This window comes from Polypterus senegalus, chromosome 11, assembly GCF_016835505.1.
Source record: "Polypterus senegalus isolate Bchr_013 chromosome 11, ASM1683550v1, whole genome shotgun sequence".
Lineage (NCBI taxonomy): Eukaryota > Metazoa > Chordata > Cladistia > Polypteriformes > Polypteridae > Polypterus > Polypterus senegalus.
Genome location: NC_053164.1, coordinates 49,248,988 through 49,276,604, shown reverse-complemented (window position 1 = coordinate 49,276,604; position 27,617 = coordinate 49,248,988). Strand labels below are relative to the sequence as shown.

Genomic DNA, 27,617 nt, shown 5'->3' with positions numbered 1-27,617 from the left:
TCCTTATTTCAGCAAAAAAAAAAAAAAAGACATTACAGTTGACCCCCTGTGAAGCTGCAGTTCAGAGTTTGCGGCCTCAGTCGTTCATAGATTTCTCCTTAGAACCTAACTAATAATTGTTAGCAGAAACTGCAAATATCCTCTGCCATTTTTTATGGCTTTTTTAGTGGCAATACTGTACTGTAGGGAGAACAGGAAGCAAACCTGGAAAAACACCCCTTGGGATGGTGAAAATTGCCAATAGAATTTGAAACTGCAACTCATTCTGCTGAGGGTGCAGGGGCTGTTGGGGTCATAGGATGTCAGCGCGGCTTTCAAAAAGGGGGCCGGTGACCCAAAAAAAAGTTTTTGTAATTTGTTTCAAGTTCCTGTCTGTCTGTCTTCTGTTGGGTTACCTGCACTTATTAGTTTTGTCCTGGATTGTTTCGTGTTTGGGGTCTGGATTGTCTGCCTGTGTACATGACGACTGTAAGTGGATTCATGGCCATCCTGCGAAGAAAGGAGTGCTCCTCAACCCATCCACATCATTTCAGGAACTAACAGTAGGACTATCTTTACATTCCCATTCAACGTGCAGATCTCTGAACTATCTATTTTCATCATTACATTTCATCCGTTGCCGTTTTTTATGGACTTTACTGTGTGTGTTTTGTTTCTGCTTTGTTGTATTTAATGTATAATCGCTGTAAGGGGAACAGGGGTGGTATCGCCGTTTTCATTTATTTCATTTGTTTTCATTACATTCTTTATTTGCTGTTCGATTACCAGTTTGCTTTGTTTTTATCTCTGTTAGTGAGTGCATGTGGCTCAGGCCAAGGCTGGGTGCGTCCCTGGAATCTCCACCATAAAAATAAATAAATCGCAGTCATCTCGATGGTGTGAATCTTAGCGGCATGGACCACTACAGCATTATTCATTTCTTCTTGCTGCTGACTGACTGCTGCTCTGTGACATATCTCCAGCTGAGTGTTCTCGTATTCTCAGTTTTGTTCTTCATAAAGCCCCAAGATACCAGTGAAACGCACTGCATCTTCTAAGGCTTATGGCAATGAAAACGCTCTTACATGAATTACAGTACATATAATGGTAACATCAGTATTTTACATTCTACCACTGTGGGAGACATAGCAGTACAGCACTGTACAGTATACGAGTTTACCTTTACATTGTTTTAAAGTAAAGTATTAAGCGGAGTTTGAAATGAAATTAAACTGTTTATAACTGTTGCATTGGTTTGTTTATCAAGGTTGGTAAAGTTAAGTCACTGTCTTGGCTGACAAAGTTAATAAATCCATTCAATGTATAAAGAAAAGAAATGTATGTATACATTAAACCCTTTATTTGAGTAATTACTAATAATTTGTAATCATCAGATGTTAAATGGATCACACAATGACAGCTTCCAAAAACTAAAAGGTTTTAGTTAAATTCATTAATTGCTTTATAAACAAAAATATTTTCTATGTAGGGGTGTAAAAAAGTAAAGCCAGAATTGCAAATTTAATTTTCCTAAAAACTCCAAAATATTATTTAAAACACATTTGCTTCTCTGTCCTGCTAGGCTGCAGCAGAACTTTGCATTTTTCTGGTTCTCAGTGTTTCTTTTTATCATCAACACAAAAAGTACAATTTTGTTATGATAGGTAAATAAGGGTGTATTCAAAATTGTAATATTTTATGCTTCCTTTGTCTTTTAATAAGCCTGTTAGAAGCAATGGGCAGACTGAATTATTCAATTTGCTGTGAATGTCAAATTATTTTAATCTGAGAAGCCAATACATGAATTACTTAGAAAGGGAAATTATTATTAATAACATGAAACTCTGTTTCCATTAATTATTAAACTTCAATCACACACTACTGGATGTCTTTCTCTAGCGTGGGACTGCTCAGGCAGACAAGTTATGAATGACACTTACCATCCTCCAATAATCATGCAAGAATATACAGTGTGTAGGTAAATAATTAACTATAGTACATTAAAAGAACAATCCCTTTGCACAAGCAAATCAGACTTTAAAAAATATATCATCTACACAGCTTAACAAAAAATAAAAGGCAAGAGCACTTGTGAAAGAAATTAAAAGACCATTCATAAGATGTTTGGGAATTATTTCAGACTTATTTAATATATTCTGTATAACACAAGTTTTTTTCCCATTTTTAAAGAAACGTTATGTGCTTATACAGAAATGAAAGACACACAAAAAGTAGTAATAATTCAAGCTATACAGTATTTACAAGTAGTACTGGTACAATACCAAAACTAAGCAAGCAGGTATATGAAACAGACTTGTTTTTCACAACAGACTCAGCCAGCTTTTCATTCCCTCAATGAATCTAATTTAATCATGTGATACATAAACCTGCTTAAGGAGTCCATTACTAATTATAGAATCAGAGCTTTTGACGTGCATCAAAAACCTCAAATCATAAAGACTAAGCTCCAAAGGCTTAAATAAGTGCTGGGGTCTTTAAAATTATGGATCAGTAGCACACTATGCCATTACCTTCTCCTTAAGTGTGTATGTCAGGTTAATTTAGAACAAGGTGAGGACTAATTCATCTTCAAATCTTCTATTTTCGCATTAGTGACACACATTGCCAGCTATGCAGTTGAAATATAAAAGTTGGTCCAGGCATCTTCTACTGCATATATCTGTGAAGTAATGCAAAAGTGACGTAAACATGACAAAACATAAAATAACATGTAATATTCAAACATTCAGTAAGTATATAATCACCATTAACTATTATAAGCATTGAGTCATTAATTACTCTTATTATACTGCTAGTATATATTGTATACTACTTATACTGATATCATTTACTGATTATACTCATTTACTATTCTATATATTTACTTATTTATTATATTGAATAACATTTTTTAATTCAGTTAAGCAATAAATATAAATATTCTGTCAACAGGCAAATGAATCTTCTTAAGCAACTAGCTTGACTCTATAACGTTGTGAGGATTTTTAAAATGCATTAAATTCTACTTAAGGGGAAAGTAAATCAAATTAATTAACACATTAAAGACAAGGAGAAAACTAAGATAAAAAATGCACTTTGTCAAAACGGAATAAAGCTAAATCTTCTCTGCATAGTTGGTTAAAGTGAGCAAAATTCAGCAAGATACTCAGAAAACCTTTATGTTACAGACTATACTGTAGCTTGGCACTCATTCAAGGAAAAGTGTGGAAAAATACAAGACAGTTTGGTCAATCTGGTGTACGTGACAAGGGCCATGCAGACCCTGCTTGCCCATGGTGTAGGTAACAGAAAGCATGTTCTATGGTGTATGTGGCAGGAGTCATGCAGACCCTGCATGCTTATAGTGTACGTGACAAGTGCTACTTCTTGTTTCTGGGCGTCTACATGGAAGGTCACAGGTGTGGACTCATCGAGCCCCAAAACTAAGGAACTAACAGATGTACTCCACCTTTAGGGTTTGGTAATGCTGATTCAGGCTAATATTTTGAAATACTTGTGTAACTAAAGTCATAAGACAAAAACCCTATAAAAAATCTGGAACACTGACCTCTTGGGGCAGATGAAGGGCGGTGTCCTAGAACTGTGCTTCTCTGTCATTTAACCTTTGTCTGGTGTGTATGAATAAAAGATTTTTACTAAATTTAATTCTCTCTCTCTGTCTTCAGTCATAAGAATTTAATTTCTATCCAAAGGCATATTAAAATTTACATTCGATTCTGACTTGTGGCTGCTCCTGCAGTGGTGAATCTGTGTAGTAGAGAAGTACCGGTTTCCGCACTGATCATAGTACAGAAACGGCACTAACGCAAGTGCAGCATTTGACACTATTGACCATTACATTTTACTACACAGGCTTGAAAATGATGTTGGGCTTACAGGCACTGTGCGGACTTTGTTTAGTTCTTACTTATCAAATTAATTCCAATATGTACAGAAATGTGCTGACAGTACTCCATCATTATACACAGAAGTGAGATATGGTGTCCCGCAGGGCTCAGTACTGGGACCTTTACTATTTTCAATTTACATCCTTCCACTGGGATCTATCATTAGGAAACATAATGTTAATTTTCACTCGTATGCAGATGACACCCAGTTATACCTTTCATTTAGATCAAATGAAGTTTCTCCAATATTGTCTTTAGTTCTGTTAGTGAATTACAGGAGTGGATGGAGGAGAACTACTTGTCTTTAAACACTGATAAAAGAGATGTTAATAGTTGGAGGGAATGACGCTGATCACAACAATATTCTGTCATCATTTAACTCAGCTGGAATACCATTAATTTTACTGATAGGAGTGATCTTTGACTCTAGCATGTCATTTAAAGCGCATATTACAAAGTTGTCCAAATCATTTTTCTTCCATCTTAAAAATGTTGGGAAATTAAGGTGCTTTCTAAATAAACAGGATTCTGAAAAATTAATTCATGCATTTATTTCTAGTAGGATTGACTACTGTACTGCGGTGTTCACTGGATATTCAAATTGTTCTTTATACAGCCTCCAATTATTACAAAATGCTGCAAGAAGTATTACAAGAACAAGAAAACACGAACACATAACTCCAGTTCTTAAATCCTTACACTGGCTCCCGGTTAAGTTTAGGGCAGATTTCAAAATCCTCCTTTTAACATATAAAGCATTAAATGGCCAAGGTTCAGCTTACTTGTCTGAAATTATCATGACATACAAACCAGAGCGCACATTAAGATCTCAAGATGCCAGTCTGCTTATGATTCCAAGGATTAATAAAATAGTGGGAGGTTGAGCTTTTAATTACAGGACCCCTAAACTGTGGAATGGTCTGCCTGCTACTATAAGAGATGCCCCTTTGGTCTCAGCTTTTAAATCCCGGCTGAAGACTCACTACTTCAATTTAGCATATCCTGGCTAGAGCTACTGATTAACTGTACAGACTGCACCTCTGTTGTCTGTCATTAGCACTAAAACATAAGTAACATAATAGTTATAATTGGATACTAACCCTCACCTATCTCCGTACTCAAATGTGGCACCTGGTGCCACGGCCCACCTGCCAAGTTGTTTTGCCTGCCTAAGGTAAAGTCATCTTTGATGGAGGATCACAGGAATCGTGGGAAAGAGGGGTCCTTTCATCGGATTGGCTGACCCATCGCTATTTCAGCTGTGGAATGGCCAAATGGGGGAGGCAGCTTGATGGATGAGGTCTCCAGGACTCTAAACAAATCCAAACCATATTATGTGATATTATCTACTGTCAAATTCTGCTCCGTACTTCTAAAATTTTTATTTTTATACTGTATTGAGGATTTGTTCTGGTCTGTGTATTGTACTGACCCCCTTCTTTTTGACACTCACTGAGCGCCCAACCTACCTTGAAAGGGGTCTCTCTTTGAACTGCCTTTCCCAAGGTTTCTTCCATTATTTCCCTACAAGGGTTTTTATGGGAGTTTTTTCTTGTCTTCTTAGAGAGTCAAGGCTGAGGAGCTGTCAAGAGGCAGGGCCTGTTAAAGCCCATTGCGGCACTTCTTGTGTGATTTTGGGCTATACAAAAATAAATTTATTGTATTTTACTTTAGACAGGGATCAGTCAGCAGAAATAGAGGTTGGACATCAAGATTACCAGCAGAAATTAATAAAAAAAAAAACAGTGAATTCTTTTAGACTGAATTAACATAGGACTACTACAGAAGTAGAAAATTTTAGGTTAACTCAAATGAGCAATTAAAAAAGTGGTTTAGTAATAGACTTACCAAAAATGTTTTTAATTAACTTGATTAAACTTGAAGTAAATGTGCTTATTCTAGAAACAATGTAACTTGTCTACCTAAAGAATGGGCAGTAGAAATGCTTAAAGGTTTACTTAATTGCTCAGAAAAGTAAGCAGCAAGACCGATTAATTCAAGGACACAGACTCAAACATTTTAAAAGATGCTGAAGTTATGCAATCAGCTAAGCTGTAAACATACTGCGAGACTGCCAAAGCAAATGATGTCTATGGCACGGACATAAAGATAAAAATTACCTGTTTTGCTACAATTTTAAAAAGAACATTTAAAATGTTTTGGATAATTTTCATAATGTGGGAACAATTAATCTAAGGAAAAAAAAATATATACTATTTATTCATAAAATTAAAAAAAAGTCTTCACCAACCATTTGTTAACATCTACTATACAATAAAACACTAAGGTAATATTTTCTATTCTATTCGACATGTACCGTGAGTAGTAATATAAATAACCTAAAAATACAACAGAAAAGCCAAAAGAAAAAATAAACAAATAAATAAATACACCCCATACACCTACACTGAAAAAGCAAAACATTTCTCATATGTTTATTCTGTACTACTTTTGTTTTCAAATAGGCTGCATGGACTGATTAGAAGTAATGTGCTATACACAGCTAAACTACATAAAATTTTCCTAATATTACAGATGACTTGGAAATACTATAACTAGTTATGACACTTAATAAGGTTCTGCGAGGATGGGGCTAGTATGAGTATAGCAATCAATTGGCCGACTACCCCTTTACGCCTCACAAGCGGAAATTTGCTCTGGTCTTACCAGCCTCATTAAACAGCATAGGCCATGCCAAATCAGTACAAGATACACATAAATGACATGCTGGTTTTATATTTTGTATGTATTTAAAAAAATTCTAAGAAAATTAAAGAAAGTCGAAAAGCTGAAATGGAGTTCAAGCTATTTGATGGGGATGCTTTGATTGATTGGTTGATTTTCACTAAATAAAAGACTCTATTAGTGATCGGTAATAGAGCCAGTCTCCAAAACTGATATTTTCAGCCCCTGCTTTTCTAAGCTTTACAGTAATTTGGTTGTAGTGCATCTTTAGGCGAGGTAATATGGTAGTTGAACCAAAATGCATCCTTTTTTCTTTTGCAGCAAACTTCCTGCAGTGTAAAAAAACAGCAAGGAATGGAGACTTGTTTTCTGAGTGAAGAGAGGCGATTGGTAGATTATGCTTTATGTTAAAGAAAGTGGAGTAATAAACAGAAAATAAGTAATTGGAGAAGTAGTCCTATGTAAATAGACGGCAAGAAAGACTACTTTAAGGAATTCAGACCTTTATTTAGCCTTTTAAATTAAAATGGAAACTGTTTGAGTTTGGACAGCAATCTTATTTAAAATGCAGAAGCTTATTCTTTTAATGGGAAAGCAAAAAGATCAAGACAAATTTGAAATTGCTGATTAGTAAACATTAGGCATTTTTATTTTAAAGATCTGTACTGTGTTTATTATTTGTTGCTGCATAAGTATAATACAGCATAATAATACAGCACAAGTTTTGGTAAGAAAAAAGGTACTACATATTTAAAAAGGTAATCCATATTTTATATGTACACCACAAGAACTACAAAAGTCTACCTGATACACTGAAGGGAAAAAAAAAACTGTATAATATATAGTAAATGTATATTTTAACAACTAAATTCTGTAGTTTAATTAATGATTTAAAATGATTAAAACCTATAAGTGCATATATATTTACATTTAAGCAGTGTTAATTTGTTAATATACAGTATATATATGGCTAAGAGAATTGGTGAAAACTTTTTTTTTTAATTAAGCCTTTTTTCAGATAGGTACATTACAGAAAAATATTAAACAATATAGGAACTTGTAATTATGGGAAGCATTTTCTTTTATGCCATATGTATTATAGATATATACTTCAATAAAATAGGTACAAAAGTATTTTAAAGAAATTTTATTTATTTTAGAATTTTATGGTCACTGAACAATAATCCTACAGAATTTGATTTTGTTAATAAAAAATGAACAGTTAACACATGTGATCTAAAGTTTCATTCTAAAAATACACTTTAATATAGGAATAATGCTTCTATGTATCTGGTTAAGCAGGAGCTTACGAGAAGGAAAATGGAGGGAGGGGAAAAAAACAGTATCAGAGTTGGAATAAGCAAATCAATTAACATGACAATCGGAGATCAGTATCGCCCTTATCAAAACCTAATTGGAGCATCCCTATTATTCGATCACAGTGATGCTTTCACTTCTGTTTATTTTGAGTCTGAATCTTGTACCTCCTCACAAAATATGTAATGCTACAAACATCACAAGATAATCAAAAGTACAATACTAAATGTTCAAAGCATGTGGCTATAGCAGTCTAATGATGTTTTATCAAAATGTGCTCCAGGACACAGAGTGCTATCCAATAGAATTCTAAAGAATTTAAATTTGCAAAACATCTGCTCCTAATTGAAGACCAATGTAATGTTTGCATCAGACTATTCTTTCTGAAGTCAATGAGAAAGTCTTTTGTTTACCTCATGTATATTTTATACATTCTGAAAATGACGCTGTACTCAGTAGAAAATGCACATTGATTCTCATAACAGCAAAGAAGATGCTGTGGAACTCAAAAGAGGATATTAAAGGGAATCCTTCATACATGTGAAATCTTGAAGCAAACTTGGAGGATACATGTGTTTAAATTTTGTACATTTGCTCTCTACTGTACTGATAGATAGATAGATAGATAGATAGATAACATTACTCATAATTTAAATTTTACTGGTATTATCATAAATTATATGATCTCTTTAGACAAGTAATAAAATAAATAAATAAATAAAATTTGGGTGTATGTCAGTGTGCTAGCTGGATCAACTAAGCTAGGTGGCAAACCTAAATGAACCTTTTTCTGAAAACACAAATGTCCCAATTTTGCTTTGGCTCAGTTATTTAACTTGCATCAGATGTGGTGTTAAGTGTCCCCATATAAGGAACATACTGATAGGAGAGATCAGCCTTAGTTCTGAGCATGCACTCGCTGCCTGGACATGGTCTCCATAGCAATCCTTACATATATTAAAGTTAACAACTTGCTGTAAATAAGCACATTCGTCAAAACAATGTTCATGTCTGAATTGCAAAACTTAATTTTATCACTGATTACTCCACATCATATCTCTTTCTTTCAAGAAAGCAAATACATTTGTTGTTTTTTGCCCTAAGTCATTCAGAGCAGACAGTTACCCATCCACTCTACCACTAGAACAGATCATTGCAAAGCGGTCTACTGATTTCACATCAGGATTCTCCACAAATAAACAAGTCTAGGGTGTCAAGTTCTGTGTCAAATCACCAAGCATATTCTTCCCCAGATGAAAACATATTTCAGTATATTACAACATGTAAAATGAAAAACCCTTTACAGTATTTACATGAGGCAACTATTACTCAACATTCTAAACTTCTACTATTCTACAGATGGCACACATCTACATCATAATTCTTCTTAATCTTCTTATATTTACCATTATCCATAAAAAAAGTATTTTAATATTTTTGTTAGAAGATTGGTATGCACAAGGCTGTATCTAGAAGTGTAAAAGGGAAAACAAGATACATTTCCCTCATGTACATGACTAATATTAATATAAGAACATTTTGATTGATTTTAATGCAAGCTTAAGGCAGGCCATAAGTTTTAAAAAGTACAGTAACTTACAAGCCACGCCATCCCCATATGTCCTGCATTGGGTGCAACTCCATCAATTAATTCCCTGAATCCAATTGATCAGTTTCAAGCAGGAACCAACCTTGTATAGGATATCAGTCTATTGCAAGGCACACATACTGTATATACACAACCACACTCAACAATATTCAGCCAATTTAGACTCACCAGTGTTTTTATGCATTTATCTGGTATTCTTGTTATACACCACAGATACAAAGATAATGAGTTCATTGGATTTAGATGCTTACCAGCTGTACTGGATTTCTCAAATGAGCTGAACAGCACCACTCGCTACCAAGGGAGCAACTGTACGGTATCGTATTAGGTGCTGTGATCCCTCCTCAAAATCAACAGCATATTCCCTATGAAAGTAAAACAATACAGCACATATGTTGACAAGAAAATTTAGCCAAACAATTTTAAATTATGTGCCCTTATGGCAGCAAACATTAAAAAGGAAAAAGAAAAAAAAAAAAACTGTAGTTGACTATCTTGTTTTGATAGAGCATTTTCTTTTTCATTTGGGATTAATACCTAGCAATATATTTGGTTATCCAAATAAATTTACTCACCAAAACACTGGCAGTCATTAATTCTTAAAAATCACTGCCTACTTGACAATTGTCACCTCAGAAAGACTGCAATTCCCTAAATCTCACTAAAATCACTCTTTTCTAAAATACAATGAAACATGTGGATGACCTTCTGTTCAAAATTGTACTAATATTGGTCAGCTGCAGATAAAAAACATGGTTAATGAAACAGAAATCACCACATATACTGTAACAATATACAACTTACTATGTTCCTGACCTTGTGCTGGGCTATTTTTAGCTACTAGTGAGGTATTTACTAATCAGAATGAAGCAGGTAGCTTCCAAGTTGACTGACACCTAATTCAATTCTTATGGCTGCGATTGCAGAACAGACTTATTAACCTTAGTATTTTGATAAGATGTAAAATTTTATTCAGCAGTTATACATTACTAATGAAATACTGAAATTAATATGAAGGTAGTAGCAGCAAGTCCCAAAAACAGTAATAGAATTTAGGAACAAAACAGAAAGCTGTTCTAGTTTGCTGAAGTAGAAATAAGACCATAAACAAATTTCTGGTTATTCCCTAGAGTAACAATGCATGTTTAAATTAAGAAAAAACAGCCATGCAAACAATTGATTAGTTAAATGTTATTATCTTACCTTTGATCATCTGTCTCTGGTTCTACTAGGATATTTTCTTGCCTCTCTTTCACCCGCAGAAATACAAATGAATCTAAATTGGGTTTAGGAACTAAGAGGAAATAAAGAAAAGAGCTGTATCAAGGATTAACTCATTTGGTGTTTTAAGAGTGGATAGCTATTCATAGCATTGGCAAAACACAGTAATGAATATATTGTCAAGATGAACATGAATTAGTAATTTAAACAAAAACCAAGAAAGTTGTCCTAAATAAAACAGTCTGAAGGGTGTAACAAAAGCAGTGTAAAATAATATGCAACATCACAAAACTGTTCCAATGTAGTTGGAAATGGAACTGATGACAAACAAAAAGGAGGTTACCAGGCATTATAACATTATCTTTGCTATTGAAAAAAAAAATACATATAATTTACACAATGTCAGTAGTCAATGTATGCATAGTATATTTACATGAGTGTTTTTTTCTTTTTTTGCTAACTTGCACAAGAAAAGACAACAAGCTGCAGCACAAACTCTCTCCAGTACATTATTTTACATTGTGGCCTGCGGCTGGGGGTGGAGCCCAACCGGGATGCCCAGGAGGACCGGAGGAGGGCTTGTGCCTCCTCCAGACCACAAGGGGGCGACCGCCCTGGTTGTGTTGGGGGCCACGTGTAGAGGACTTGGAAGCCCAACCATGTAGGGGCCTGTGGTCACCGCCAGTGGGCGCCCCAATGCTTTGGGAGCCCTGGACCTCAGCACTTCCGCCACACCAGTGAGTGCTTGGGGGGGGTGTTTGGTTGAAGAGGAGCAGGAACACCTGGAGGACTTCCGGCTACACAGCTGGTGCTTCCACCACACGGGGGTGTGTCGGCGGAGGCTCCTCAGGAAGCAACTGGAGTCTATCCGGGCGTGCATAAAAGGGGCCGCCTCCCTCCAGTCGACAGCAAGAGTCGGGTGGAAGTGGACGGAGCTCGGAGGAGAGGCGGTCTGAAGACTGAGCAAGGCATTGTTGTGTGGCCAGGACTTGAAGGGGTGATTGGTGCTGAGGCACTGGGTTTGTGCACTGTAAACAGACTGTAAAATAAGCGTGTGTGGAGAAAGAACATGTCTGCCTGTCTGTGTCCGGGCTGTACCCCACAACATTCACATGAAACTTTTCTGTTTAGCTAATTCATAAGGGTTGTATGCCTGTACAGTGAACCCTCGTTTATCACGGTTAATCCGTTCCAGACTCTACCGTGATAAATTAATTTTCGCGAAGTAGGATTCTTTATTTATAAATCGAATATTTTTGCAGTTAGAGTATAGAAAACCTGTTTACAACCTTCTAAATACGTTTTTTAACATTATTAGAGCCCTCTAGACATGAAATAACACCCTTTAGTCACCATTACACTCGTATTACCCAATATATTAGACAAAATAAGAGAAAATAAGACATATTAGACGTTACAAATATCATATTACTAGGTGCACTCGCCTTTTAAGGCGACCGACTTTTATCCTCAATTTTTGTGTGCTCCATGTGTACATCAGGCATGTAAGTGTAGGGAATGAGAACATCAAAGTGCCCATTCATAACATCTCCCGAAAACCTAAGTTTTTTTTTTATCCCCTCAAGTGCCTGTCCAAAGTCGTACAATGTCAGCCCGGATCTGTACCGCTAAAGACGGAGTTTCATGCACTAAATAAGCCATAGATGAAAATGAAGCACCATCTCCCCTGATATTTACTACGCGGTGAGGCATTTGTACTCCATCAACATGAATTATTTCCAGAGACATAATTTTGTCTATTTTTCCAGCGCATTGCGCACAAAAGCAAGGGAACGATGAGAGCACCAGAACTCTGCTCACATCGCGTCACTTCTTACCTCAAGCCGCAAAAAGTAAGTCTGTAATAAGCGGAATACCGCTACGCTTTGCACTCACGGGACGGAAGGAAAATTTCCGAATGCTTTTATATAGTAGATTATTGTACTGTACATTTAATTGCACACAACCACTAACCTATGAAGGCACGACCTCAGTAGGAGAGTCTTCAGAGGTGGTGCAGTATCTTCAGCAGGTGCGTTGTTGTCTTCAGTGAAGAAGTACTAGGAGTAGGCAGTGGGTGTCTGGGTGCACAGCTGAAGAACATCTTGATCATATGCGTGAGGAGGCTTTTGTAGGGTATTGCCATCGTTAATCATATCCAAGAGTTTCACCTTCTCCTGGATAGTAAGCATCTTCCTCCGGCGTTTAGTTTTATTGTCGGAAGGCTTAGAAAAAGCAGCACGTTTAGGAGCATTCGTAGGGCTTAGATAAAAGTTCTCAGAAAGCGCATGTGTAGTGACGTAAGCGTGTATGAGAAAAAAAAAATCGCGATAGTGAAGCCGCGAAAGTCGAAGTGTGATATAGCGAGGGATCACTATAATATGAATTCTGCTGACGCCTACTACTTTGTAATGTTTCATGCTCTTGCCAGTTTACAGTTTTCCAGTTTTTTTTTTCCTTCAGCCTGTTCTTGCAGCTAAACAGCTAGATACACAGGATTGAACTGCACCATTCTTCTGTGAAATATGCCTTCTGACTGAAACTAAATTAAATTTTCTACTAATAATATTTAAACGGTTGAATTCTTTGTATTTTTTCACTGCAGTTTTTTTAAAAATAGGTCTTATTCCCTTTTAAAATTAATAAGCAATATAAAGGTGCATTTTTTTTATATGTAAGCCACAGATGAGTTAAGGGATGCATATTACGTTATGTATATTATGATTGTCAGGCGAGTATTTTCGACTGCACACTTAAAAAGGCTGCAGTTTGATCTTTTACTCTGCAATCTAATTACTCAGAAACGTTAGCTACAGTTCTTATATATATCGTGTTTATGAAGAGGGAATGTCTATCAATCACTTAGATCAATAGGTTAATAAAGAATAACAATTGCACATAAAAAAAGGAACAGGAAAAAAAATGTAAAAGCAATAAAATGCACGATTCTGTTCATGTGCAGTATTTCAAGGTTACAAAAGATACTAATCAGACACAAGCACTTGCATAGCTTGACTCACTGGTATTGCAACACAAATAATAAGAAAATCACCTTAATTTCATGTAAGCAATATGAGAAAAGCTCTCAATAGCACAAGTAAACAAATTACCAAAGCAGTAACTGTTAATACTACAAAAGACATTATGCTTGTGTTACAGGCATTAAGGGCTCTGCCATAGGAAAAATAAAAATAAACACATTTCTACTTATAATGAAATTTACGTTAACAGCTCTACAAACCATCTATCCCTAAAATGAAACTACACAGTAATTCATCCAAGATTTTATACAGCAGGCCTAATCTCACTTGTTTGCTGCCTCGCAGCAAGGGGGTCTCGGGTGTTCCATGCTTTGAATTTGCATGTTTTTCTGGTGGGTTTACTCAGCATGTTTCAGTTTCCTTTCAAAGTCATGTAGGTTGTGGGGTTTTGTTATGCTATATTGACCCTGCTATTGTATGTGTTGCTTGTACTCACCCTGCGATGTGCTGGCGTTCAGGATTTGCTCCTGCCTCGCACACAATGCTTGCTGGGATGAGTGCAACACTGAATGGATGGAATAATTAAACATGTATAACAAAGATTTTTTTTTTAAGTTCTGAACACTCCGTGGTCTAAGTTTATAACTAGTTTTAATTTCATAATGACATTTATCATGTGGTGATTGGTTATGTAGAGAAAAAAAAAAAGGAAGGATAGGAACTGGGGGTTTGGTACATCAGACAGACAGCACACATGTAATAAAAAAAGCCCTCTCAGAAGAACATCCATTGAATTCTGTGTTTGTGTCTCTGACCAACAGATCACGAACCCAACATTTACACAATATTTAAGTTAAACCTGTGTGATACCCATTCATACATCCAGCTTTTTGGAGCATCGTCACACCTGCCATAAAGATCTCTACACTTAACGTACACCTGGGGACCCCTTACTGCGAGGGAGCAGCACTACCGTCACACCACCATTAATGTTTAATACTTGCCTTAATGCATTTATTCCTGAAAATGACATCAAGTATATATCTTAACATTCTAAATTATCAGAGAGCAGGAATATCATGAAGTTAATGTATTATGTGTGGTGATTGCTGCCTGTGCCTCCTCTTAGTGTAGAGGAAGTCAGTTTAAGAAGCGCGTAGCGATTAACAACTGGGTCAGGGAACACAACAAAAAGAATTTAATGTGCTACATTAATTTATGACAGGGTTTGAGAAAATCTAGTAAATAAAACATTGATTTTAGGACGAAGTTTAATTAACAACATTCTACTTTAATTATAAAATAAACTATGACAATAAAGTGGAAATGTCGAGATTAAAGTGGAATAGTTTTTTTTTTCCTTCCTGTGTCCGTATTTTTTTTTTCTTCACCGTGGCCCTAATACGATTCCATAGGGCTATACCATAAATAGCATTATAAATGCAAGTTGCAGTTTTATTATTTATGTATATAGCTTAGCTTGAAGCAAGGTCCATATTAATGCAATTTGCCTTAATGATGGTTCAGTTGGTAAAGATGTCATCACCAAGTTGCAGTTGTTTTATTTTATTTGGTGAATACTGTGTAATGCCCCTGGGCTTGAAGTCTTGAAGTAGCACTATTATTTATTTTATTGTTAGCTTAAATATTATGCAGTTTAATGATGAGAAAGTTGTTTAAAAAGTCACTTTAAGGTGTCAGTGGACAGAGACCGTTAACATTAACAGAAAGTGTAGTTGGTTTACAAAAAATATTTACTATTTATTCCTTTTCTAAGACATGTTCAGTGCAATACAACTTTTGACAAGCACCTCTGGATATTTTACTAAGTCTAAATGTCTCTTTGGATGGTTGAAAATATGTTGTCAAAATTTTAGTTTAAGTTGTTTGCAAAATTTGTTCAATAAAAAGGTTCTATATTTTGACTGCAACTGTCATGCAATGTGATTCCTTCTCTTCATTAGTGCCACCCCCTTGAAACCAATCACCTTATGGGGCCATGCAAACCTGTATTAATACTTGTGTGCACATTAAAATTATTTTTGTACAACGTACAATTCTCATGACAGTGGAATAGGTTATTCTTAGCCAGTCTACTACAATAACTGCAGTGGAAAATGTGGTTAACATCCACTCATGCATGGGGAAAAAAATACCAGTGAATACCGTGAAACCAGTATAATTTTGAAAAATACCGTGAATACCATGATTTTGGTCATACCACCCAGCACTACGACCACCTCATCTAAAGAACTATAACCTTTACAAAATACAGGCAGATTCCAAAATTGTCAAAAGCTACACAAGTGATAGCAGACTATCCAACATTTTCCCTCACTGCTGAAGTACATATGAAGCTTACCTGAAAGCTGTTGCAGAGTTCAATCATTTTAGTTAGTACACAATTAATACAGTTTCTTAAACAGTAAAAGCTGACTTGAGATTGTGTTATTATTACTAATAAATGTATTTTTTCATCTACTGATGTGGAAAATGTAGTTTTACTTACATTTTACTTACTCTAAATTGTTTATAGACTCTGATGTTGTAAAAATAAACAGGTCTCAAAGTTTCATTAAATAAAGTTACACTGTTTTTTCTGTGTACTTTAAATAGGTATTATTCCTTTCAATTAGACTTAATAGTTAGTTTATTTAGCTGTGAATATTTCCCAGGAATTCAATCAAAAGTGGTGGCCTTCTACAAACCGGATTCCAAAAAAGTTGGGACACTAAACAAATTGTGAATAAAAACTGAATGCAATGATGTGGAGATGGCAAATGTCAATATTATATTTGTAATAGAACGTAGATGACAGATCAAACGTTTAATCCGAGTAAATGTATCATTTTAAAGGAAAAATATGTTGATTCAAAATTTCACGGTGTCAACAAATCCCAAAAACGTTGGGACAAGTAGCAATAAGATGCTCAGAAAAGTAAATTTGAGCATAACGAAGAGCTGGAAGACCAATAAACACTAATTAGGTCAATTGGCAACATGATTGGGTATAAAAGAGCTTCTCAGAGTGGCAGTGTCTCTCAGAAGCCAAGATGGGTAGAGGATCACCAATTCCCACAATGTTGCGCAGAAAGATAGTGGAGCAATATCAGAAAGGTGTTACCCAGCGAAAAATTGCAAAGACTTTGCATCTATCATCATCAACTGTGCATAACATCATCCGAAGATTCAGAGAATCTGGAACAATCTCTGTGCATAAGGGTCAAGGCCGTAAAACCATACTGGATGCCCGTGATCTCCGGGCCCTTAAACGACACTGCACCACAAACAGGAATGCTACTGTAAAGGAAATCACAGAATGGGCTCAGGAATACTTCCAGAAACCATTGTCAGTGAACACAATCCACTGTGCCATCCGCCGTTGCCAGCTGAAACTCTACAGTGCAAAGAAGAAGCCATTTCTAAGCAAGATCCACAAGCTCAGGTGTTGTCACTGGGCCAGGGATCATTTAAAATGGAGTGTGGCAAAATGGAAGACTGTTCTGTGGTCAGACGAGTCACAATTCAAAGTTCTTTTTGGAAATCTGGGACGCCATGTCATCCGGACCAAAGAGGACAAGGACAACCCAAGTTGTTATCAATGCTCAGTTCAGAAGCCTGCATCTCTGATGGTATGGGGTTGCATGAGTGTGTGTGGCATGGGCAGCTTGCATGTCTGGAAAGGCACCATCAATGCAGAAAAATATATTCAGGTTCTAGAACAACATATGCTCCCATCCAGGCGTCATCTCTTTCAGGGAAGACCCTGCATTTTTCAACAAGATAATGCCAGACCACATTCTGCATCAATCACAACATCATGGCTGCGAGGAGAAGGATCCGGGTACTGAAATGGCCAGTCTGCAGTCCAGATCTTTCACCTATAGAGAACATTTGGCGCATCATAAAGAGGAAGGTGCGACAAAGAAGGCCCAAGACGATTGAACAGTTAGAGGCCTGTATTAGACAAGAATGGGAGAGCATTCCTATTTCTAAACTTGAGAAACTGGTCTCCTCGGTCCCCAGACGTCTGTTGAGTGTTGTAAGAAGAAGGGGAGATGCCACACAGTGGTGAAAATGGCCTTGTCCCAACTTTTTGGGATTTGTTGACACCATGAAATTCTGAATCAACATATTTTTCCCTTAAAATGATACATTTTCTCAGTTTAAACTTTTGTTCCGTGATTTATGTTCTATTCTGAATAAAATATTAGAAGTTGGCACCTCCACATCATTGCATTCAGTTTTTATTCACGATTTGTATAGTGTCCCAACTTTTTTGGAATCCGGTTTGTACTTATGAATCTTTTCCAAAGACATAAAATGTGAGCAATATATATATATATATATATACATATATATATATATATATATATATATACACACACACACACGTTTGTATACTTACCAGATTTTCCCAGATCTACTGTTTGGAGGTTTGCGGGCATGTTTTTTAATGCAACATTTTTCAAGAAAGTCTCTGTATTTGCATAGTACCTGCGACAAACAATAAAAAGAACTATTTAAATTTTATAAATTAAAAAATGTTAGAGACTTTATTTCATTTTGAAAAAGAAAACAAGACTTATTACTGCAAACAAACTAATAACCGTAAGTTTGATTTGATTTATATTTATGAATGCATAAAAGGGTGAACCAGTAAAAACATGACACTCCACAATGACTTAGTGTTATTTTTGTGATTTGTCTTAGACTTAAGCAGAGTAAATTAACATTTGTTTTTGCTATTTCCTTTGCTTAGCTCCAGAACTTTTCTGTTTTTGACTCCCTTCTAATTAATTCTATTTGCTGACAACATCAAACAGTAAAACTTTCCAACCAAGGAATTGATTGCTTTCTTAAACAGTCATACCTGGGCATTATTTGGACTGCAACACCACAAATCTAAGAGATTTGTTGAGACTATGGCATAAATAGACAATTTGGATCTTGTTACTGAATCTGTGTTTAAACAGCTCCAACTCACTGTTTCTTTCTCTTTTCATTATTCTTACAAGAATAAATTACAGCGCTTATCTTGCAGAACAATTCAGCATAAAAATAAGCAACACAATAATACAATTTTATATCAAATTACGCTTCAACTGGACCACTAATCTATCAGGAGTCCTATAATTCAGATACCCTATTATGTAATTGTCATTACAAAAAATGAATGTCCAAATAAAGCAGGCTTACATAAAAACAAAATGAGTGATTTTTACTCTCAAATTCCAAAGACTGTTTGAAAAGACAGTAACAATTGATTCCATGCTAGAGTATAATTAGTTTAGTATAGTTTAACCCATTCACATAACCAAAATCAAAATCTGTCTACACTTTTTCAGACTATCCTAATGTCCACTGTATTCTAAGGATGAATGAAAAGCCTCCATTCCTTTATTACAGCTATGTTTTTGCTCCTTTATTTTTTCATGAACAGTATGATAAAACAGAATTGTGACAAAGGAAAAACTGTAACAAACAATAGACAGTTATCAAATAAAAAATCCAACACATCTTTAACCATAATTCAAAGCAAAAAGCAATTTTCAGTAAATCACTGTACTGGATGCTATGACTGGAATGCTGTTAAAGGTGGTACAAAATAAGTAAGATCTGTCAAAACTAATCTGGCTTTAGGAAAATTGAATATAATAACAGTATTGTTCTAGAAACAGCAGAATAGAAATAAATATTTAACCAACATTTAGACTACAACAATGCAGACAAAAATTAATAATTGCTACATTTCTTCAACAAAGAGATTTATAATAATTCTCAGAATTCTTCAGGTACTCGGGCTAAAGCAGAGTCCATGTGTGTAAGCACTTACAGTACAACATAATTCAGGAACAGTATATACAGTTGATGAAAAAAAATCCACAAATATGTAATGAACAAAAAATGTGTGTAAAGTTTGCCCAAAGGCACAAGCATAACTGAAATTCATCCATCCATTATTCAACCTGCTATATCCTAACTACAGGGTCACGGGGGTCTGCTGGAGCCAAACTCAGCCGACACAGGGCACAAGGCAGGAAAGAAACCCCAGGCAGGGTGCCAGCCTGCTGCAGGATGTACACACACACCCACCCACTAGGGACAATTTAGAATCGCCAATGCAACTAACCTGCATGTCTTTGGACTTTGGTAGGAAACTGGAGTACCCAGAGGAAACCCATGCAGACACGGGGAGAACATGCAAACTCCACAAGGAGGACCCGGGAAGCAAACCCAGGTCTCCTAACTGCGAGGCAGCAGCACTACCTACTGTGCCACAGTGCTGCCTAACTGAAATTCATATAGTCCAAAAAATGAACTGGATGTCTGTATAATTAAAAACAAATAGTTTTGTTATCATTTGTAACTCATTCAAATGCATGACACAAGTTAAAATTATAACTCACAGCTAATGGTCACATGACTGTGCTGTCAAAACAAAAATGAATGATGCATTTTTATTTTTGAAACAATTCCATAATGGGACAAATGTGGAAATCATAACAGGAACTTTTGCCTTGAAGAAGCAGGATAATTTTTAACTTTACCAAGTTAAACCCTGCAAAATTTTTAAACAGAGGTAATCCCATGCTGAAATGTCAGCCCTATAACCAAAACGGCAAACATGGAGTGATTTATTTCATTTCAGTATGAACTAAACAGAGCACCTGTCTCTTTCAAACTCTCTGCACATAGCTGATTTTAGAGATACCAGATATTAACACATTCTGCTTAATTTTAAAATAACTGAACAAAATGTGTTACAGAAGGATGACTTGGGGGTGCCCCACAGGCTACCAACTGATGAATGAGGTGTACAGCTAAAATATATAAGGTGGTTTTGGGAGTTAGAGACGAAAATGTTTGCTCTTTTTCTGAAAGATAAATGTAGACATTTATCCATTTTTGACTTTCATTTTGAACTTTTTACTACCTAATTGTTTAAAAATAATCTTTTATAAAATGTTGAAAACTACAGATTTTTTCCAATTAAACTGCTTTTTATTTTTAGTGTACCTTTGGATTATATATATATATATATAAAAAAAAGTTCTATACTAGTAAATAAATTATCATCCATCAAGTTACATGCTTACTCTTTTGCAAAGGCATACTCTTCAGGTGACAAGTATGATGGTTCTCCTTCAGCACGAGACTTTTCCTTCTCCAGTACGTGAGGGAAATATTTCTCTATCTAAAAAAGCCAATAAATTAATATTTACTAGCCAGGTTGCCCATCTTTGCTTGGGAAATCTGTATTTAATATTTCACAATAATCAAACAAAATCCATTAACCTCTGGAAATTATATACATTTCATACAAAGAAATTAACAACAAAGAAAAAAAGTTACCGGAGGTTAACATATTCTATATTAAATAACTGTCACTGAGGTATATGCTTGAATTGCAAGTATAATATATTGAAGAAAAACAAAAATTGCAAGTCATAAATTATGCTTTGTAATAATTTAAGTATGACAAAGTGCAAGCAAATCTTGAGAACACTATAATCACATCAACTGAGAGATTTAAGCCACGGTTATTTACTTCTTATTTTACTTTCTCTTTTCCTATATAAGATGGATAATCTGTAGGAATACATAAAAAATTCATCTTATTAAACAAAAGCCAAAAATATGCACAAGATGACTTTTCCTCTATGATTCTCTGATGTGCACAAACACAGGATAAATGTAACAAAAAAACCCAACTTTGTCCTCATTGTATTAATTATATGCTACCGTACTGTAATTGATTTTTTTTCTCCATCTTTAATCATGACCTGGACTGTTGAGATTCAAACTCCATCACATGAGTTTCACATGCTTTAATAAACAAAAGAGCTCCAACCATAAAATTTGTCAATAAAAACACACCAATAAGATAACCAGAAATGTAATTTGGTTTAAATGTTATTTATGATTGTCACCACCCTAACCAAAAATAATACAGACAGAGGTAATTAATAAGTTTAAAATTAAAAGACAATATCTACAAGGCACATCTTAGAGGAAAATTAATTTGAAGGTTCAAGCAACTTGAGATTCTCTTCCCTGCTCTAATGGCCTGCAACTATACACATGAAACTTAATAGATTTTTTTTCATTTTATGTTATTTTTTTATATTACATACTTCCCTACATTTGTGCTACATATAGTGAGAATAAGTGGAAACATCTCACTTTTCAGATTAGAACAAGGGTTATTAAACATAGTCCTTCTCCACAAACTATGAAACTTGTACCAAGAAAAAAAACAGCAGTCAAAAGAGGCCTCACAGCCATGTTTAAGAACCCTTGAATGAAAGGCAAGTATAATGCAGGCATGGTCTACCCCAACTTTCATCTGTGCAAATGATTCTTTTGATTCCATTCCATGATTCATTGAGATGGATAATCACTCATGTTAGATTAAAAAGCTTCTAAAATGTATTTTTACCCTAAATTAATAAATTAAGGAATTCTCAGTATACCATGCAATTTTCTTAATCCTGTACACTGAATGTAAATATAAAAAAAGCATATATATGAAAATATATTTGTAATAATTTGTACATAGGTATCAAGATCAACTCAGCAATTAAATATTCTAAAAGGATCACAAGTATCACAGAATTAGCTAGGCAAACTTAAGACAGATATCACACTTTGAAAACATTACTTCTACCCATAATACCCAAAAATTTCAAAGCTCTGTTATACCCAGGTGGAGGAGTTTAGTACTGCTACCTTGCAAGATCCACCTACACCTAGGCCAGTTGTTGCTTGTGTGGACTTTACATATTCTTCCTGTATATATGCTTTTTACTCTGGTTTCTTTCCACACCCCTAAAAATGTGAATTAGTTTATATAGCAATCCCAAATTGACTGCTACGTAAGCGTGGATGGAGTACGAGTTGGCCCCTCCAGTGGACTAGTGTCCTGTCCAGGGTTGTTTCCAGCCTTGCGTCCAGTGCTGCCAGGATCATCTTGAAAACTGATAGAATATAGTGGTATAGGAGTGGCTGAATGTAATATCACATAATATATTGTGTAATTTCATGAACCAAAGAGACAAAAACAGCCTGCATTTGTGGGGGCAGTGAAGCCTTTTGTTTTCTTCTGAAATTTCACTTTGAGTGCTTCCCTCATTATGTAAAGGAAACAAAGCACAAACATTACTTTTATAGAAGAAATGCATGTTGCTGAACTGCAATGTTGTCAGGATTGATAACACCCAAAAAAAAAAAAAAAAAAACAAAAAAAAACCACAGTTCCAGTGCCCTGCCCTTTACCTTCTGAAGTCTACAACGCAAGTAGCTGCTCAGCACATAACGGATTCTTTCAGTCTCCATTCGGTGGATCGTAGCTCTGAGATCTCCTTTTTTTGATCGCTGAAGGTTCTCCTCCTGAAGTAAATGAAGAAAACAGCCTCTAACAATAAAATGCTACTTTTCTTCATAACAGCAACAATAATTTTATTTTGTATATGTTAATCTGTTTTTAACAATGTCTACAGTATATGAAAACATCATCATCTTAGATGTAGCTTAAGGAATTTCTGCTACTGTTCTGTGTAATAAACAATAAATCTGTCAACAGCACACTTTCACTTTTCCAGAACTAGGGTAAGCAGATAACAGTGATAGCCAAGCTATCCATATTGCTTCTTAAATTACCACATTAAAATGAATTTGTTCTTTCTGTACTACCTACAAAGGAAAGGCCAGAAAAAATTTTGTTTTTCTATATTTATTGGCAAACTTGCAAAAATTAACTATCTCTGCATTTAGATATAATTCTGGAGTGTGTAATTTGGTGAATGAAATGTGGGTGATCATGACTTTTAAATAAAATGAGTACATTTATATGTTGTTCAGGAGACATTTAGTATAACTTATTTTTACATTTTATACAAAATAAAAACACCAATTTCAGGGTAATATACTATTCATAGAAGGTTCAACAGAAATTAAAAAGGTTAACCCCAATAATGAAACTCACATCCCACTAGTCTTCGCTCTCCAGAGTATCTCCAAGAATGCATATAACATACAGTTCACCTACACTGGGCGTGTATGCATCAATGGAAACAGGCAGAGGAAGTGATCTAAGATCCTTGAAGGGATGGTTACACTGCTTGCCACAGGATTTATTGTAATACTGTAGTGAAAACGTCTGTTTCTAAACGAAAATGCAGCAGTGTGGATGTACCCTCAGCCTGAGATCACATATTTCTCCAGGGTGACCAACTATTTTTTAATCTCTCCCTTCATTTTCTCTACTAGCAGTTTTTCTCACCTACTTTCACCTTTTCTCCTTTTCTCTGCCCTGGCTTTGTCCCCTCCTTCCCTTCTTATTTATGCTACCTGCTGCTCTTTCCTTTTCAGTAGAACACCTGATAAAGGCTATATGGCTAAAATGCTGTGCCTTCTACCTTCTTTCATTTTCAGTATGGAAATAATGTTTAACATTTTTTTTCCCTGTTGCAGACGCATGGGCGGCATGGTGTCGCAGTGGTAGCGCTGCTGCCTCACAGAAAGAAGACCTGGGTTTGCTTCCCGGGTCCTCTCTGCATGGAGTTTGCATGTTCTCCCTGTGTCCGCGTGGATTTCGTCCAGGTGCTCCAGTTTCCTCCCACAGTCCAAAGGCATGCAGGTTAGGTGCACTGGCAATCCTAAAGTGTCCCAAGTGTGTGTTTGGTGGGGGTGTGTATGTGTGTGTGTGGGCTGGAGCCCTGCCCGGGGTTTGTTTCCTCTCTTGTGCCCTGTGTTGGGCTGGGACTGCCTCCACCAGACCCCCGTGACCCTGTAGTTAGGATATAGCGGTTTGGATAATGGATGGATGGATGGATGTTGCAGACACATGATGATGCAGCCATTCACTAATTTCAACACAAAATGAGACTATATAAGACATCCAATAAAATGGCAAGAAATAGCTTATTTGACAATTATGATGCAGATAAACCTATAAATAAAGGCATATATGAATCAGTATTGGAAGCTAATTGAATATACAAGGAACCAGGACCGACCACACATCAGCATTTTACAACTCACTCAGTCAGTGCTAGCTGAAATATCAGACAGTAAGGGGGTCTTGTTTTCAATGATGCTCGGTCAATTCCAGGAGACAATTTCCATTAAACTTTAACATATCTTGACCTGTTTGTTACTGTACTGAGCTTTGTGGCAAGAACTCTACATTAAATAAATACATATACACACACACACACAATGTGGAAATACTCATACTTACAGAAACAGTTAGTTACAAACCACCTGTGAGGGATGAATTCCCCAATGATAATTTACCATGAAAATTTCCAAGGCTTTAGGATAAATTCATGTAAAGATTGTTTTTCTTTTTTTTTTTAAACACTATGAACTTAAATTTATTTTTGTAATGACATCTATAAAAAAGGCAATTTGGGATACAGCATTGACAATTTGTAAATCAGGGACATGTACTTATTGTTCTTTTGCCACAGAGTACCCTGGAGAGCTTACTTTTCATTACCGTAACATGAAAGCATCATGATCAGTATAATGTATTATTTTACTTTAATGTAGTTCTTAATTAAAGACAAAGTGATATTAGGATATAATTCTGTTTTAGATATTAAAAGATAATACATATACCATATGATTCAGCTGCTCCATAACACACTCCACAATTTCAGATTTGTTCTCAAGTAGCTCTGGAGCAAACTTTTCATTCAGCCATGCCTGATTTGAAACACACATAATAAGAAAGGAAAATAAGTTTTTCAATAATTGACCACCAACTATTAAATACAAAACAGAAAATAAAAAAAATGATTATTTGCATAAACTTGAACTCCTCATTCACAGTTCATTTAAATATGAGATTAGGATTAAATGTATTGAAAAAAAAAAATCACATGGCAAGGATGAACTAAAATGGGATGTGTAATGAGATTCAGTTAATCTTCATTCGTACCAAGAGTTAAGAAAGTTAATCTTTATTGAAGGATGAAGTTGTATAGAAAAATAAATACAGGTATACATTTCTTCAGTAAGGATGGCAGGGTAAAGTCAGACTAATAAACATCTGATGCAACATTTTCACTTTTCTAGAGTGCATGATACTTGTAGTTATTGCTTTTCATGAAACCACCTCAACATGCAGGTTAAGCATATGAGCTGCATTCAAAATAAATCCAAATGAAAGAAACTTGATAAATTACTGTGTGATGTGTCTGTCAACTGTTAGGATTATTCAGTTAGTTTGTGATTATCTTCTGTTGTAATTTGCAGGTTATAAATACAATACATTAAAAAACACGCTGATAGTGCCGGCCTTTAACAACACAATTAAAAGAATGAAAATAACAAACAGGGCACTCTTAATTCAACATACTTCGGCACTGAAAGTGTAATCACTTTCAATCAATAATTAAATAAGTTTAATTATTAATTATTATTAGTAGACTGATGCCTTTATCCAAATCGGCTGACAAAATTTGGGAGACACACTTCGTTACATTTCTCCCTCTTCCATAATGGCACAAGCAGGTGAAGTGACTTGCTTATATGGGATTCCAACCCACAACTTCTGAATCTGAAGTCCAAAGCTTTAAAGAGATGCTTACTGTAAAGCTAAATGTTTCATGATATCCTCCAACAAGTAGTGCTACATGAAAGACACTGAATATTAATTTAGCTCTTAGTAATACCGTTCATATTAAAATTATAAAAACAAATGGGTCATGGTAAAAAAAGCACCCGTTCTTCTGAGATACTAACTAAATTAAACAGTTTTAAAGCCAGCCTCTAAGAGAAATCACTGAACTTGCCGCTTTTCTAACTGCATCCTCTAAAAGACGTGTTGAAACAGATGCACTTTGTATTTGTAATGTGCCAAGTGCTTTTGGACAAAATGTCAGGTAAACAAGTATATGGAACCACTCAATAATTAACTTGACAATGCTGCTCACTTCACACTCTGTATAAAACCCCCTCTTCTGTGTTACAATTTTCAACCCTAAAGCCCTAGAATCCCAACAGAAATATATATAAATCAAATCAGCTTTCTACTTTCAGTTAGTCACGCACAATCTAATATTGCCACCGAAACGCAAAATTGAATTAGGAAATACAATGTGACGGGCATCAGTACTGTATCACTGTAAACACTGAATAATTCAGTGCACGATTAAAAAGCTTAGTTTTGGGGTTTAAACAATAAAGCATGCGATAAAAATATTGCGACGGCCTCACCTCCTCGAGTTTGCCTATGAGCTGCGCCGGAGTCATCAACTCCTGACTCTCATCTTCGCTGTCGCTAAATCCAGCCATTGTATCGGCCATCGTCACTGGCAAAAATATTCGGATAAAAAAAAAACTCGAGTTTGATCTTAATGCTTTGGTTCTAACTAAACATCACCGAATTAAACTTTCTGTTAACTGACACCCATAAAGCAACTTTATACATTAAAACGTAATCTTAACAGCACCATTATTATTTTCAGATATAAATTCTTAGGGCTTAACTCATCTTCGGGTTCATTTCATTTTGCCATGTTTACCCAGCTCACATTATACGCCGAATCTCCCGCCAGTCTACGAATGACGTCACTACGTCTGACGGGTGGGCTTTATGACTCGCCATGTTGGTTGTGGCAAATCTGCATATTTAAGCATAACCTTGTTTATATCCATTTTCTAACCCAATACACTTTCGCAAGGAGCCGGTGAATGCAATTCAAAGGTGACGGCATGTGCTTTTTGAACGCCAGAAACCCCGCAAAAGCAATATAACATCAAAAAGGCAGACGCGGATATGACAAAATGAAAGGAAAGCTCCAACGTAGCCGTGGTCTGCGCAACAGCGTACATGCTACGTGTGCCCAGATGTGACACTTGTGCACACTTTCAATTGTTGTAAATCTAGCGCTTTCCATTTGT

The 27,617-nt window shown here is 35.6% G+C and overlaps 1 protein-coding gene across 1 annotated transcript; it reads right to left on the bottom strand.

Moving 5' to 3' along the window:
* Positions 1-2,109: 2,109 nt before the first annotated feature.
* gins4 (GINS complex subunit 4 (Sld5 homolog)) lies at positions 2,110-27,296 on the bottom strand. The gene is made up of 8 exons (XM_039768569.1): positions 26,931-27,296; positions 25,329-25,415; positions 22,980-23,093; positions 20,801-20,898; positions 18,109-18,197; positions 10,702-10,792; positions 9,750-9,863; positions 2,110-2,659 (listed from the first exon to the last, which is right to left on the bottom strand). The coding sequence occupies exons 1-7, from the start codon at positions 27,018-27,020 to the stop codon at positions 9,767-9,769; spliced, it is 666 nt and encodes a 221-aa protein (XP_039624503.1). The 5' UTR covers positions 27,021-27,296; the 3' UTR covers positions 2,110-2,659; positions 9,750-9,766.
* Positions 27,297-27,617: the final 321 nt, after the last annotated feature.

Excerpts from the sequence above, each read along its gene's own strand:
- gins4 (XM_039768569.1), bottom strand. The coding sequence starts at position 27,020 with ATGGCCGATACAATGGCTGGATTTAGCGACAGCGAAGATGAGAGTCAG. Across the intron at positions 20,899-22,979 it reads TGCGTTGTAGACTTCAGAAG|ATAGAGAAATATTTCCCTCA; the intron begins GTAAAGGGCAGG and ends TGGCTTTTTTAG. Across the intron at positions 9,864-10,701 it reads CCAGAGACAGATGATCAAAG|GGAATATGCTGTTGATTTTG; the intron begins GTAAGATAATAA and ends TTACTTTCATAG.